We start from the raw sequence: 15166 nt of genomic DNA, 5'->3' as shown, positions 1-15166 counted from the left end.
ATGTTTGTTACACAGAAAATTTATAATAGTGTCAGTGTCGTTATGGCTTCTTGTGTGTGATGTTGTAATAAACCTGATAATCCAGTACGTGCCATGGTGTTGTCAGAACGTCGTTACTGATATTTTGTAATTTCTGTCTGTTTGCCTCTGTGGATCTGACTGTCAGATGGGCTTCTCCAGAACTGCAAGGATTATCAGTTACAACGCTGGGTCTTCCTTCAGCTTTGGGGAGTGGTCAGCCAACCCTGCCCCTCTCCGCCCTCATACCACCAGCCTGGGGCCTCACTTGTCAGGGCAGACGGTGGCCGACCACGTACTTCAACGCGTGGTGACCTCGTCTTCCACATTTTCATCTTTATTTCCCAGAACTTCCCCCCCCGCCTTTCTGAAAGCTTTGCCCACCCCATTTTCTTCATTTTATCATTGCTGTGAATTTTGTTGGTTAGAAACTGAAGGAATTCCGCGTGGGGAGGTTTTTATTTAACATTTATATCTGCTGCCAAAATAAAACCAATCTTACATATTTACCACATTGGCCAACATGGAGAAAAAAGTGGTAAACTGACACAAAAAGGTAGCATAGTTGATTAACTAAATATCTTCAACTGCATGTGTCTACATGGATGTCATGTTTCACGTTCTTCATTCACGTCTAGAGTTTTTCTACTGAGTTATGTTTTGTAATCATTTCAGGTCCTCAGAATATTGACGATGAAGTACAAGAACAAATTCAGTCCCTTCACCATGAGGCAGTGTATACAGAGCATGGTATGAATTAAAATCTGTTTTCTCATGAATTGCTTGCTGACATAATGGTTAATTCCATAGGTGACTTGGACTTTATTTTTAAATGTGAATAAGTGTTTTTTTTTAATTATCAGAGGGCGAGTTGTTTTTAAATGTTTTATTTATTTTTGAGAGAGAGAGAGAGGGACACTGTGAGTGGGGGAGGGGCAGAGAGCGAGGGGGACACAGAATCCGAAGCAGGCTCCAGCTCTGGGTTGTTACCACAGAGCCCAGTGTGGGGCTCGAACTCCTGAACCCTGAGATCATGACCTGAGCAGAAGTCGGATGCTTAACTGACTGAGCCACCCACCCGCCCCAAGGGCAAGTATTTCTAAAAGAGCACTAGACTCACTTTATTTTACCTCGCCTTACTGTTAAGAAACGTACTGCATAAATTTTAGTAAGGAAATGGTAGGGATAAATGAGACTAAACAAGTCCAGACCAGTGAGACATCAAGAACAGATGGCAGGAAAGGGGAGGAGGAAAGTGGAACAGAACCAGGCAGGCGGTAACGGGCTATCTGGGTGCTGTTGTCAGCCTAACTCTGCTGCACGCTTGGGTGGTCGCCAAAGCAAAAGGAGAAACTTCTTAATTATATGCGTCATATTTCCAGAGAGGAAACGAACACGCCATCTACTTAGAGGATACCAAGCAGTATCCTAGCTCTTACATCTCAGACATTTCTTAGGTACAGTCCTGTACAGAGAATATTGATACTCTCGAAACCCATGTTTTAAGATTTTATGAGACCGCTTCTTGAAACATCCCTTGATAAAAGCAGAGAGGATAACCCCAAGATGTAACTCACGAAGGGGTTTCCAAGAGGGCAGAACACATCGTATCCCGATACGCCTAATGGTTTGGTGTGAGCTGAAGAGAGTCCTGAAGGAAAAAATTCTGTTTCTTGAAAACAAATGCGGTCCTCTATCATTGAAACTCTGCTTTAGCAGCTCTGCTAAACTGTCTTAGTCAGTCTTAGGTGTTTGGGGTTCCATGTAAAGCAGCCCATCCGGTTCCGTCTGTGCTCTGCTGGGGAGACCAGCTTTGGCTGAGTTGTGTAGGTTTTTGCCCCTTGGCTGTTCGAGGTCTAGGAGCCTGTGTCCTTTCATTAGGAGGTTCTCCTCGGCTCGGAGGGTTGCTTTACCTGAGCACGCACCTGCCTCTATCAGCACACACAAGCTTTCCCTTCCTATGTCTTTTTTTTTTTTTTTTTAATTTTAACCTAACCTAAGGATGATGCAGTCTAAATAAATAAGTGACTTCCGTCTGATGAGGTAAGTGCTGTAATGGTGAAATGTAAGTGGCTCTGTGCACCTTGCCTAGACTTTGGGGTTAGCAAAGGCTTCTTAGAAGAAGTGACATTCTGACTTAGTAGCTGGAGGATGGAGAGCGTAGGGCTTCGCCAGGCGGGTGTGTAGGGCTAAGCGATGGGCGTGGCATGTATGAAAGTCCAGAGGAAAAGAGGACCCCAGAGTAGTTCAGGGTGGCTGGCACACGGAGTTACATAGGTGGAGAGCGACTGAGAAAGGGTGTTTGCACTTGATTCGGAGAGTAAGTGAACATTGGAGGGTGTCATGCTTCTGTCTGCAGCGTGAGCACACGTGGGGGGAGTGTGCCGGGGTGGGGGGTGGGGGGGGATGAGATGGCAGGCTGCACTGGGGATCCAAGGGGCTCAAGATGGTCACTCAAACCAAATTTAGCCACAGCTGGGGAGAGAGAAGTGTGGGCAGACACAGTAGACATTTAGGCAGGTGGGTGTAGGAAGCCAGACAGAAGGGGAGCAGTCAAGTCTCCCATGCCCGGGTTTCTGGCCCCAAGCCTTCCTCTTGGACTTATTCTCTTCTTTATTTAGGAATTCACAGAGGCCGTGGCCGTACATGTTTTTTGTGTTGTTTTTGAGCCTTTGTGTACAGCCCTGTCTCTCCTCTGAGCTCCCGGTTTATCATATCCATTTGCATGTTTTATGGGTGTCTCAGACTCAAAATGTACCTAAGACAGAATTCTCGGTTCCTTTACATTTCATAGTTCTCCCCTCACTCCCCCCCAGATTTCGCTTTTCTTCCACTCTTTTGTATTTTAGGTAATGGTCTCCCCTCCCCTTAGTAGCTTAAGCTAAAAACCGGGGTGTTTCCTTTTTTTCTGTCTCCTCTTCTCGCCTCCTGTGTAAGCCCCGGGCAGGTCCTGCAGGCTTTGCCTCCAGCACGTATCTGGACTGCAATGTGTCAGCGTCACCGTCCCCTCCTGCGTGACTGCTGCGGTAGCATCCAGTTGGGGCTGTGTTTGGTGTGTGTGTGATGTGCCTTATGTGGCCTGGTCTTTTTCTCCCCTCAGTTGCTTTTCTTGAGCCCAGACGACCTTCCCTCCTTTCCTTGGCATCCCCAAGTCTATCCCTGCTTCGGAGCCTTGGTACTTACATCTTTTACTGGCACGTGTGTGTTCCAGTCTTCACATCTTGTCCGACCAAACGTGGCCTCCCTGACCGCCTTCTTTGCAGTAGACTCTCTGTCCACAATATTCTGTATTTCATTGTTGTGTTTCAGATCCTGCAGCTGCCATTTACTAGCTGTGTGGCTGTAGCCAAGTTTCTCGTCCTTCAAAGTGGGATATTAGTACCTAACGGCTGCAGAGGGCAGTGCCTCAACTGTAGCCAGCCTTCAGGGAACTGTTTTCCTCATACCAGGCTGTCACTGTGTGCTGTTTACTGGGTTTCCCTACTGAAAATGGGGACTTTCCATTAAGCAGCGGTGACTGAGAGAGCTAAATCCTGCTCACGTAAAAACCATGCAGTTGCACTGGGTGACATAAGAGTGAGGAAAAAACAATGTGCTCAGAAAGAATACGGAAAAAGGAACATGGTAAAGTCAGTGACAGGAATTGGAATGGGTGATTGGCGTGCAGCAGAAAATTGAAATGAGGAGAACAATGTAGCAGGCTGGGATGGAAATACAGGAAACACGTAGTGTGGACATACATGGGCCCACGTAGTTCAGTGACGCTTGAGAGCATCGCCGGGTCATACTGAAAGTGAAGGAAGGAAGCCCTCCTTCCTGCAGTGTTTGAGGAGACCTCAGTGGCAGCAGAAATAGTAATATTATTACAATGATGATGGTAAAAATAATGACACAACAAGAACAATAACACCTAAGTGCTTATTATGGGCTAGGCAGTTTTCTAAGTGCTTGAGTCCTCACGACGGTGTTATATGTAGGTATTCTTATTATTTCCTTTTCATAGAAACAAACCCTGAGGCACAGAGTAGGTAAGGAACTTCTCCGGGGTCGCACAGCTGGTGTGGCAAAACTAAATCTGGACTCATATATTCCAGACCTCACACTCCCAACCACTGTACTGCCCTGCCCAGCTAAGTCGCTTGAGTTGTTTGCCTAGAGCGTTATGTACAGGACGTTCTGTGCTTGAAGCCATGTCAAGTTACCGTTGGGGGAATTTCTTACACCGTACTGGAAAGCTAAACCACATTGCAGCAGGATAATGTAGCATATCCAATATCTACACAAAAGAAGCAGAACAGTTCAGTATGTCATAAAAGTCTCAGAAGAGAAAAACGGGCATTTCTGCATGACTTACAGGCTAAACATAGTAATCTTTAGATGCAAAGTATAATACAGGTGACCTAACGCGGATGACCTGGCATACGGTTTAGAGAGGTGTCTAGGTGTTCTTTGCAATAGAATATTTGTATGTAGTTAGTTAAGATTGTTACATGGAATTTTATGCCATTTCTCAATGAGGGAGGTCACAGGGTGACCTTTTCTCTAACCTAGTGATAAATGAAGAGGCAGCTATATTAATAATTGTGAATTCATTTATTCAGTCATTAAATATTTACTGAGCATTTCACATGGCTGGGCACAGGCCCTGGATGCTGGGCATACATAGTAAATAAAATAGAGGAGGTCTCTGTGCTTGGTGAGCTCACGTTCCAGTGAGAGAAGGGTCTGTCCCCCGCTCAGGTGGACGAGCACTTGACCGGAGTGAGGACAGAGCTTCAGAGTGGGCAACGGCATGTGCCGTGGACCAGACGGGGGCTAGGGAGTGCCCGGCAGCAGGAGGGGGCATGTGCCTGTGTCAGCTGCTGCCTGTGGACCCTCGTGGCGGACCCGTGACGCTTTGTTCATTATCATTGTTCAAGGAGACGATGTGCAGCAAGAAGAGGAGGGACCAGCCAGAAAACCACCGCTGGAAGATGATGATTTCCTTATAGGAAGTGACACAGATGATAGATTTGAGCCTCTGGACACTGGAGCATTTCATGAAGGTAGAACACATGTCTCTGGTTTCAGAGTAAAACACGATAGGCAATTTTCATTATCGTTATTGAAGTTTTCATGAGTATCTTTAGTTTTTTATTATGATTTTTTTAACATTTATTTATTATTGAGAGACAGAGACATAGCATGAGTCGGGGAGGGGCAGAGAGAGAGGGAGACACAGAATCCGAAGCAGGCTCTGGGCTCTGGGCTGTCAGCACAAGAGCCTGATGTGGGTCTCAAACCACGGACTGAGAGATCATGACCTGAGCTAGGGTCGGACACTCAACCGACTGAGCCACCCAGGCACCCCTTCATGAATATCTTTAAAACAAATACTTAATTTTTATCTGGTTTGTATATATACACATACATATACATATACATACACATACACATATACATATACATGCAAGCACATATATATTTTAACGTTTATTTTTGAGAGCGGGGTGGGGGGGAGCAGAGAGAGAGAAAGAGAGGAAGAATCTGGAAGCAGAGTCCAGGCTCTGAGCTGTCAGCACAGAGCCCGACGCGGGGCTCAAACTCATGAACCGTGAGATATGACCTGAGCCAAAGTCGGACGCTTCACCGACGGTGCCACCCAGGCGCCCCTATATGGTTTATTTTTAAGTTGAAGCTGAAAAGTTCAATGAAAACTAATCCTCCCCCCTCCAAAAAAACCAACTAATTTTTCCCCTAAAATAAATATATATCCCAACTTTGAGTCAAAGCACTTTTAAGGAAACTGCCAGGATATACAAATTCTTTATAGAAAGTAAGTGAAATACTTTAGCATGTTACTTTTACTGTATACTTCTTCCTGGAGTGTCGTGTATTAGAAGAAATTCAGAAAATTGATGAAATATTTTACTTGGCTGTCTATCACAGGCTCTTATTCTAACATAAACTCCATAATCACAGTTTATAGAACACAGTTCTTAGCCTCTAAACCAGGCATTGACAACCTTTCTTTGTAAACAGCTAGAGGATCAATACTTTAGCCTTTGCAGACCATGTAGGCTTTATTGCAACTATTCAGCCCTGCAGTCGTAGTGCAACGTAGCCCTGAACAGTATCTAAATGGGTAAGTATGGCTGTGTTCCAGCAAAACGTTATTTGCAAAGTCAGGAGTCAGGCTTACTCTGAGCTACAGACCGTGATTTGGTGACATCTGTCCTATATCAGTATCTTAAGTTAAATGCTGGCTAAATACCAGTTGTGTAGTTCACCTTGGATCATTTGCAGAAGGCAGATTAGACTGTCGTCATTCACTGTTGCCCTATAGAGAGAAATCATTTCTGTGATGGTGAAAACGTTTCTTCATAGATTTTGTGCTCTATTATGCCTTAATGTGACCCTACTGCAATTATTTGAAGCCTTGTTAAACAAGTACACGTGTTTTGTTCTCACGGTATCTATTTTCTGTTCTTTTTTCTTAAAGTAGCCCTTTAAGACTTTAATGAGTTCATGAAAGATTTTTTTTAACATTTTTACTTTTTTTTTTTTAACTAAGCTCTATGCCCAATGTGGGGCTTGAACTCATGACCCTGCCATGAAGAGTCACATGCTCTACCAACTGAGCCAGCTAGTGCCCCGAAAGATTTTAATCCATAAGTGTTGTACTCTGATTGATTGATGTTGTTTTACTTAGCATATGTGAACATACAAATGATATAATGGCATGTATATAATTTTATACTTAAAAGGAATCCCCTGAAACATCGTTTAAGATGCATGTTTCATTTCTGAAGAGTCAAACTGAAGAAAAAGGGCGATAGCACCCGCCCCCAGTCAACCATATAGCGCATCATGTCCCGCCATATAATAACCATCAGAGCCCGTGGTTGAGTTGCTTTAGGACCCAGGCAACGACACACGACCACAAGCCACAGAGGATCTGGATCAGAGGTGTCTGGCAGGGTTCAGGGATTAGCCAAGCCTAAATCGAGTCTTAACAGGTAGGCAGACTGTGAGAAACAAGTAATAAATGAAATCCATAGCAGCAATCAAGGTAGGAAGGTCTAGAACCATAGCCATAGAGCCGTGGATTCAAAGAGAGAATGCAAATATGGTCCACATAAGGTTGACTGATATGCCTACCCATGGTGTTCAATCTTAGATGCAATTCAGATCACCTAGAGAGCTTTTAAAAAGAATACTTGTGACACACTCTACACAGAGTGAATTGTAATGTTTGGGGTATGGGGCCCCGAAAATGGATAATTGTAAAAGGTCGCCAGATCATATCAAAGTACAGCCGGGAGCGAGTGAAAGTGTGGCCAGGCTGTTTATTTTTTCACATCCTGCTCTGCTGGGTATGAACAAGCTCAGCCTTGCACACCTGTGCTCATAGCCAGTGGGAACCAGGTGGGGCCATAGCCCTTGTGCAGGCTGAAAATTGAGTGGAGGGATAGCCTGGTCACAATACAATTGGTAAATGGTTCCTAGGACTTTTTTAAAGCATAAAAGTAAAGTATATCTACTTTTCACAACATTCAATGTATTGGGAAACTACTTTAGAAGCAAGAAGTTCTTGATTTATGAATGAATGTATTTCCAGAAACTTAACATTCGTGCCTGTTGTCGAGGTTGGAAATACACTTTTCCGTAGAAGTAATGTTACCAGTGATGGTTTGGTTTCCATACCAACCTGCAAAGTTGTATATAACACAGAATTTTCTGTGAAAAATGTACACTCAAAATGCTTTTGAGCTTGTATTTGAATTCAGCCACACTGTATATCAAAAATAGGCATTTATAGACCAGCTTTAGAACTTTGGACCTTTAGTTGTCACGTCTGTTAAAATTTCTCTGGGAACAAACAGTGTTTCTAACTGCTGAGTAGGGATGCTGATAAAATGATTTCCACATTTCCCTGGTATCTGTTGCTCCCTCCTGTCTTTGGCCAAGATGACTCAGGAAGGTTAACAGGTCCTCGGAATTTTGGTGTCTTAGATGCTGCTTATATAACAGATTTCAGTTAAGACACTCAAATAATCTGAAACATAAGGAATTTGATATTTTGGAGGTTAGGAGTTATAGATTGGGAGTAGAAAGAAATACTTCTAAAAAGTTTATAAATTGAGAAAACCTTACTTTCTGACTTCATCTTAATTTGGAACATAGATTCAGTGTGAACTTAAAAGTTGTTTATTAAAAGTCTTCAGAAATTAAAAATATTTATACCTTGTGTAGTTGTCGCATTAACAAGGGTCACAGGAGTAGTGAGGACCCTGTGTTGGTAGCACTTTGCTATTGGGGGTGTGCGGGTTCAGTTAGGAACACAGTTGCTCTTCAGCTCCCCCTCTTAGAAAGTCTCCTCCGTTCTTCCTCATGTTCCCATCTGTAGACAGTGTGCTTTTGCTCTAGAGAATAGGACACCGCAGTGGAACGTGAAGTAGACTAGGAATTCGCCCCTTTCCTGGGTCCAGCCTTGTCCCTGTGTTATTCTGTCTCCTTGTTAGTCCAGGTTATGGTGGTATTGAGTGGATTGAAGAGAAAATGTAGGCGTTTCTAAGTGTAGTTCTTGTGAAAGATAAAGTGTTTAGCAGACAGTTAATAGGTATTTTCGTGTTCTATTTTAATATTTACTTTCAAAATAAAATCAATGATAAGCATAGATTCAGAATATACATCTGCGGAATATATACGTACAGTTTTATGAAAGTAGCACTATTGATTTGATGTTCTTCTTTCCAGAAATTGAAGATAGTTACCATGTAGAAGAGACAGGTGAGATTTAAACTTAATACTGTTCTTTTTTTTTTTATTAGAATGAGTCTTTTCCTGTAAAAGAACATCATGAGAGAGAGAATGTATTATCTATAATTATTTATTATTGTATTTTGTAATATATCATAAAATATGTGCAATATATATAGCTAATTGTTATATATAGCATACATGTATTGTATCATAATTTCATATATATGTTTCTTTGTGAATCTAGTTTTTGTGCTCTTGAAGTCTGTTTCCTGAAGATAAATTCCCAGTAGTGGGATTACTAGGTCAGAAGATACAATAGAAGTACATGTTTTGTAATCTTAAGTTACAAAGTCCATGAAAGGTCAGAATTGTGGAATGTCACTGGTCACACGTGCCCAGAAGATATGGCCGTATTGGAGATGGGCATCTTTTGGTAAGCCTGTGTTGGCCAGTTTTTCTTCCAGTGTTGAAGTAGATCCCTCTTTATGTGCTCGAGGACCACGTCATATTGTTGGCTGTCACTTAGGACCTATATTGCTGAACAATATAAATCTGTAAATACTAGAATTATATTGCAGTCTGGGAGTACTCAGGTCTTAAGTTCAAGTGTAAGGGGCTAGGAAATGTTTGTATCCCTATTCAGGCACACTCTGCGGCAGGTGCTTGCTGAGTGGCTGGGAGGAAGGCTCACCTGTACTGCTAGGTCTGTGGTCTCTGTCTGTCTGTCTGTCTGTCTGTCTCTGCCTCATTAGTCTTTTGCTGAATACAGTTGATATGCATAATTTAAGTGAGAATATTAGCTTCGCCATTTTGGTTCGATTAGAAACCCATTGATGATGGGTCCTGTCTTACTCAGCTTTCTATTAGGCATCTAGCAAAGGTAGTACCTGGGTGTTCCATGAGTGAATATAAATGGGAGCATCGTTATAATGTGATTTTATACTTCTGTCATTACTAGATACTGTGCTTTACCTATTTTGAATATCAAGTGTAATCCTTCTTTAGACATATTTGAAGTTTCCTCATCATTTCTTAATTTATAGCTTCACAGGTCTATAACCAGGATACAGAGGAGATGATGTACGAACAGGACAATCCAGGTTTGTGATACGTGTTTCTGTGTGAAGCACTGGCCAAGGCCATTTTCCCCCAGGCTTAATGATTCACTCTGATTCAACTCAGAGTGCTCTTTATAATACTCATAACCATTCTTGATTGCCCAGACATTTATGGAAATTTCTGAACATAGTTTAATATTACCTGCACGAATGAGGAAACAAGGAGATGTGTGTTTCAAACCACTGTTGGGATTCTGCTCTTTGTAGACAGGACACTGGAAAGGATACTGGGACGTTAACGAGGCAGCATGGTGTGGTAGAGCCGGACTGGTTCTGCTCCTTCCCATCTTTGTGATGAGGCAAATTATGGAACTTTATTCGGCTTACACTTCGTTGAATGATAATGAGAACACCTATCTTACACAGTTGTGAAGATGAGAATTAATCTGTAAATACCTTAGAATGGTGTCTGGTAATGTGTTCGGTTTTTTCATGTTTGGCAGAGGTGTGTGTTTTTTGCTTTTAGATCCCATGGAACCAGTAGCAGGCGGCGAGGAGAGAACATACCATGATGCAGGTATCAGACGAATATTTTCATCAACGGTAAACATCACTTCAGGCTTTACAGTTGCAGTGCCGTGGTAACACGGTGATTTTTCTTTCAAAGGTGTCAGAGGAGTAATTTTAACACCTAATACAAGTCTTTTTGCTTTGTAATGAGATTAGATGATTAAAAATATATCAGGCTTTCATATTTTGCCTCACCCACACTGGCACCGCACAATAGGATGTTAATCATTAATGCTCCTTTTTGCGTATTGTGCTTTCTGCCGGTTTGACGGATTTTTATGAAAATAATGTAGTTGTCATTTTGTCTCGTTTTTGGGCAGAGGCACTGATCACTGACTGCAGACATTAATATTGCAAGGAATAGAATTCTGTGTTTGAGATTAAGTTGTGTTTTTTAGCTAAGCAATGACACTGAATGACTCATTTAATACTTTGGTTTTATTCTCTTTTTTGCAGATGACATTACATACCAAGACTATGATGAACCAGGTTTGAAAACACTTCTTTTTTTTTTTTTAATTTTTTTTCCTCTGGCTGAGTGTTTATTTTATTTTTTTTAATATGAAATTTATTGTCAAATTGGTTTCCATACAATACCCAGTGCTCATCCCAACAGGTGACCTCCTAGATGCCCATCGCCTACTTTCCCCTCCCTCCCACCCCCCATCAACCGTCAGTTTATTCTCAGTCTTTAAGAGTCTCTTATGGTTTGCTCCCTTCCCTCTCTAACTTTTTTTCCCCTCCCCTCCCCTCCCCCCACCCCCCACCACCGCCATGGTCTTCTGTCAAGTTTCTCAGGATCCATGTAAGAGTGAAAACATATGGTATCTGTCTTTCTCTGTATGACTTGTTTCACTTAGCATAACACTCTCCAGTTCCATCCACGTTGCTACAAAGGGCCATACTTCATTCTTTCTCCTCAGATTCGTGAAAACACTTCTTAACCTTAAGCCATCTTCTTGTTTTAAGATATACTCCAAGCTTGACTGTAGAGTGTGGAGAATAATGTTTTAAGCTGCAAATGCCACAACTTAAAATACCCAAATGAATGGTAGTTTTCAAAGAATTTACTTGGGGAGACCATTTACCCCCTCCAGTAATTCTGCCATTGACTAAATAATTTCTTAAACCCTTTGCAAAGTCGCCCTAGGAAGCAGTTAAAAATTATGCACGAAAACTTACCTCATTACTTTATAGTCATAGCTGTCTTTTGACTAAAATATGTCTTGTGCGTGGAAAACTGGTCAGAGTTTAACTCCTCTAGCTGCCTCTACCAAGTGATCCCATTCTTAGAGTGACGGATCTGCTAGCATGAGAAAGGTACAAAAAAATGTCATTGCAGGCTTAGCAGTGGTATGAAGAGAAGAGTCCGGGCACGTTTGTGGTGCGAGTGGCACTAGAGTCAGATTTAGGCTGCTGTAGCTGCTTTTGTTGCCCCACACTTCCCATGCATGTTTTGTTGCCCCCAGCTGTTCCCATGCTGAAGTAGACTCTATTTTTGCTACTTCCCGGATGAAAGAACTAAGGGTCAGAGAATGTAAATGATTTGCCTAAGTTCATGGTGAATAAGAAATGATAAAACCAGGGGCGGACCATTTTTATTCCACCACCTTCAAGGATGGCTCTATCAAAGGAAAGAAGTCAGTTGAGTATAACCAAGACGATAAAGAAACGTACAGTGCTCGAAACATGGAGGACTTTCCATGTGCTGGACAGTTTGGGGGCTTAACATTTAAATATGATCAACAGAGAGTCCCTACTCTCACGAAATTTGTGGTCTCATGATAATTGGTGATTCTCAGTTGAAGAAAATTAGGAACGGCTGTGTATAAACCTGATAGGCTAATTTATTAAGCATATGTATTAAAGGTTTGAGGTCCTACTAAGATAACCATTCACAGTGGCTATTTCTAATGGGATATGGATGATGCTACTGGAAGAATGCTGGGTTCTGTCTTTAAGAACTAATATTTTTATAAGAAATTAAATAACTTGGCTGCTATGATTGCATTTATATTTTCTTTTCAGTTTTGAATTTGAAGGAGAAAATAGGAATTTGGAAATTAAAAGTTACATGTAGAGATGTGACTTGAGATACTTTTCTAATTTCTGCCACTCATTATAGTGTTTTTCTAAATATGGTAGAAGGAACATGTTTGGAAGGCATTTTGCAGACTAGATCCAGAGACCCTTAAAATCAAACTTGAAAGAAGTGTAAAATTAGATATCATGCTGATGAGAATGCTGTAACAATAAATGTATTTTCTTAGGCAGAATATCAGAATGAGTATAATTTAAAATGGTAAGAAAGAGTAATAAATATGACCTAAGGGGTCATCAAGATTTGGTGAGATACTTTGGATTACCTGGCTATAGAACCTAAACTTTTCAAACAATGGATTTAATAGAATAGAAGATTTTTCGCTGTTCTAAAAAGATACCTTTGTCAAATTCAGGAACCAGACTAGGGAAACCAAGTAAACATGTGTAACTGAAGCTGTAAGTAGGGTGAAAACAAAATCATTTTTCATTGGGAACCCAGAATATATTGTGTATTAAACTCCCCACATCTAGACCCTGTGGCTTATGAAAGCTGGGGAGGGACCCAGCTGTCCACATAAAAACATTTAGAAAGCATCAAGCCTACATCGGATGTACCTAAGAAATGACATCTTACCATCTGATTGATTGATTCATATCCTGCATATGTATTAACTGCCTTATGTCTAAAACATAGGACACTGGAGCAGTTCTGGTGAAGAACACACCCATGCTCCATATAACCGTGGACCCTATATTTTAGCAGGGAGTAGAAATTACACAAATAACTTCAATTTAGTATTTTGTTGCAATTGTGCTAAGTGCTGCTAAGAACAAGTATGGTGTGTAACAAGAGCATATAGTGAAGAGACCTACCTCGTTAGCGGACCAGGGAATGCTTCCTTGAAGTTTGAGGTAAAGATTAGAGCCTTTGACCAGGCAAGGGGCGGGTGACTAGAGTGCCATGGGAAGCATCCGAAGTGTCTGGAGTGCTGGCAGTAAGGGACACGGGCTGAGATTGCAATATGTCCCAGCTGCAGAGAGTGCCTATCAGTAATCAGGGATGGTCACCTTCCCGTAGGGCATTGTTCAAGGCACTATAGAATCGGATACTCACTTTGTAAAGATTGATCAGTCTGACATGCAGCAAATAGACTGGAGAGAGACAAGAGTGGATATGGGGGGACCGGTTAGTTTAGTGTGCAATTATCCCAATTTGATCTTGCCCTGAGTCACATCTCTGCCAAAAGAGGAGTCAGAAGAGATGAGTTATAGGGAAGGGATGGTCAGCAGCGTCTCGTGCTGCTGGAGACCCACACGAGGCGAGCACTGAGAAAACATGCATCGGACCTAGTACTGCAGCAGCCTCCCAGTGACCTTGGCAGGAGCCATTTTCCATGGACACAGGTGAACATGGACAGACAGAAACCAGGGTGATGGCGGTGCAGTTTTAACCAGGGTGATGGCAGTGAAGGGAAGTGGACAAGCTGAGACATGTAAGGAGATAAAATTGACAAGGAATGTTGTGTGGGTATAGCTGGGGGAAGAGAGCAAGGTGTCAGGAGCCCCACCCACCATTCTGGCTTGTGCCCTTGATGGATGGCGGTGCTGTATTCCTAAGACAGGTGAGACTGGAAAATAGGAACGGACCAAGAGGCCACGAGTCCAGTCTGTATGTGTTGATAGTATATGTCAAGGTATCTGGGGGAATATCTAATAAGCCTATTGATGGTGCTTTGATCTCAGCAGAGACCTCTAATTTGTAGTTGTGAGTTTGGGAATCATGAGTCTATAAAAGGTCATCAAAGCTGAAGGCTGAGGTCACTTATGGAGGGAGGACGGTGTGGGGAGATGGGAGGTTCTGTGGCTGACCTTTGATGAAAGCCAGCATTGAATGCCGAGTAGGACAAGGATAATTGATGAAGAAGATTGAGGAGGAGAAAGGAAAGAATAAAAGGAGAACATGGTCACACTGAAGTCCAAGGGCAGTAATGTTTGAGAAGGAAGGAGCTGCTGAGAGATCTAACCTGGAGAGGGTAGAACGTGTCCATTAGATGGAATGAGGTGCTCACTGGTGGTCTTGGAAGAGCCTTTCAGGGGTGAGTCAGGGCCCAAGACCTGGTTGAGGAAGGAAGTGAGGGATGAGACAGCAAATGTAAATGATTCCTTGAAGAAATTAGATGGTGAAATGGAGGGAAGAGAGGGAACAGAGGGGAAGGGGCTCAAGTAAGCGCTTTTTTTCTAAGTTGGTAGAGACTGGAGCATGGTTAAATATCAACACAGTTCAAAGTGACAAAGCAAGCGAACATTCATGGCTCCTTTGCCCTACAAATACCACCAGGAGGACAGAAGGTGATGTATTAAAAATTGGCATCCCTTGCTCTACCCCAGCACTGAGAGTACTATCTGAAAGATAGTAGGTACTCAGAAATTTTTCTATAGTAGATGGTCAAAAGGAATAAAGAAAATGGTACAGAAAATGGTAGAAAATAAGAAAGCTCATTCTCAGTGAACCAGAAAATTTGAGGCATTTTGGAGAAAGGAAAAAGCTGGAAAAAGCTTGACTGAAAAGGCTGTGACCCAGCTGAGCCCGAGAGAAGAGGCCGAGCCTCCTTTGCAGCAGAGCTGAGAGCCACTGAGCCCCATGCAGGTAAACAGGAGGAGGAGGGAGGCAGTGAGTTCAGGGCCTGCCAGCTGAACCCTCGCTCGGAGGGGCTGGCACCGGGAGTGTTTGC

At 42.5% G+C, this 15166-nt stretch overlaps 1 protein-coding gene across 1 annotated transcript in view; it reads left to right on the top strand.

Moving 5' to 3' along the window:
* The window catches only part of ASPH (aspartate beta-hydroxylase), a 225241-nt gene that overhangs the window by 75125 nt on the left and 134950 nt on the right, over positions 1–15166 (top strand). The window contains exons 5-10 of the mRNA XM_042924217.1: positions 694–768; positions 4938–5063; positions 8758–8790; positions 9807–9863; positions 10348–10398; positions 10848–10880. Coding sequence (XP_042780151.1) covers positions 694–768; positions 4938–5063; positions 8758–8790; positions 9807–9863; positions 10348–10398; positions 10848–10880 — 375 coding nt within the window. The remainder of the gene's footprint in view (positions 1–693; positions 769–4937; positions 5064–8757; positions 8791–9806; positions 9864–10347; positions 10399–10847; positions 10881–15166) is intronic.

Source organism: Panthera leo, chromosome F2 (genome assembly GCF_018350215.1).
Source record: "Panthera leo isolate Ple1 chromosome F2, P.leo_Ple1_pat1.1, whole genome shotgun sequence".
Lineage (NCBI taxonomy): Eukaryota > Metazoa > Chordata > Mammalia > Carnivora > Felidae > Panthera > Panthera leo.
Note: the sequence above shows the minus strand (reverse complement) of the source record. Positions and strands in the feature narration are given on the sequence as shown.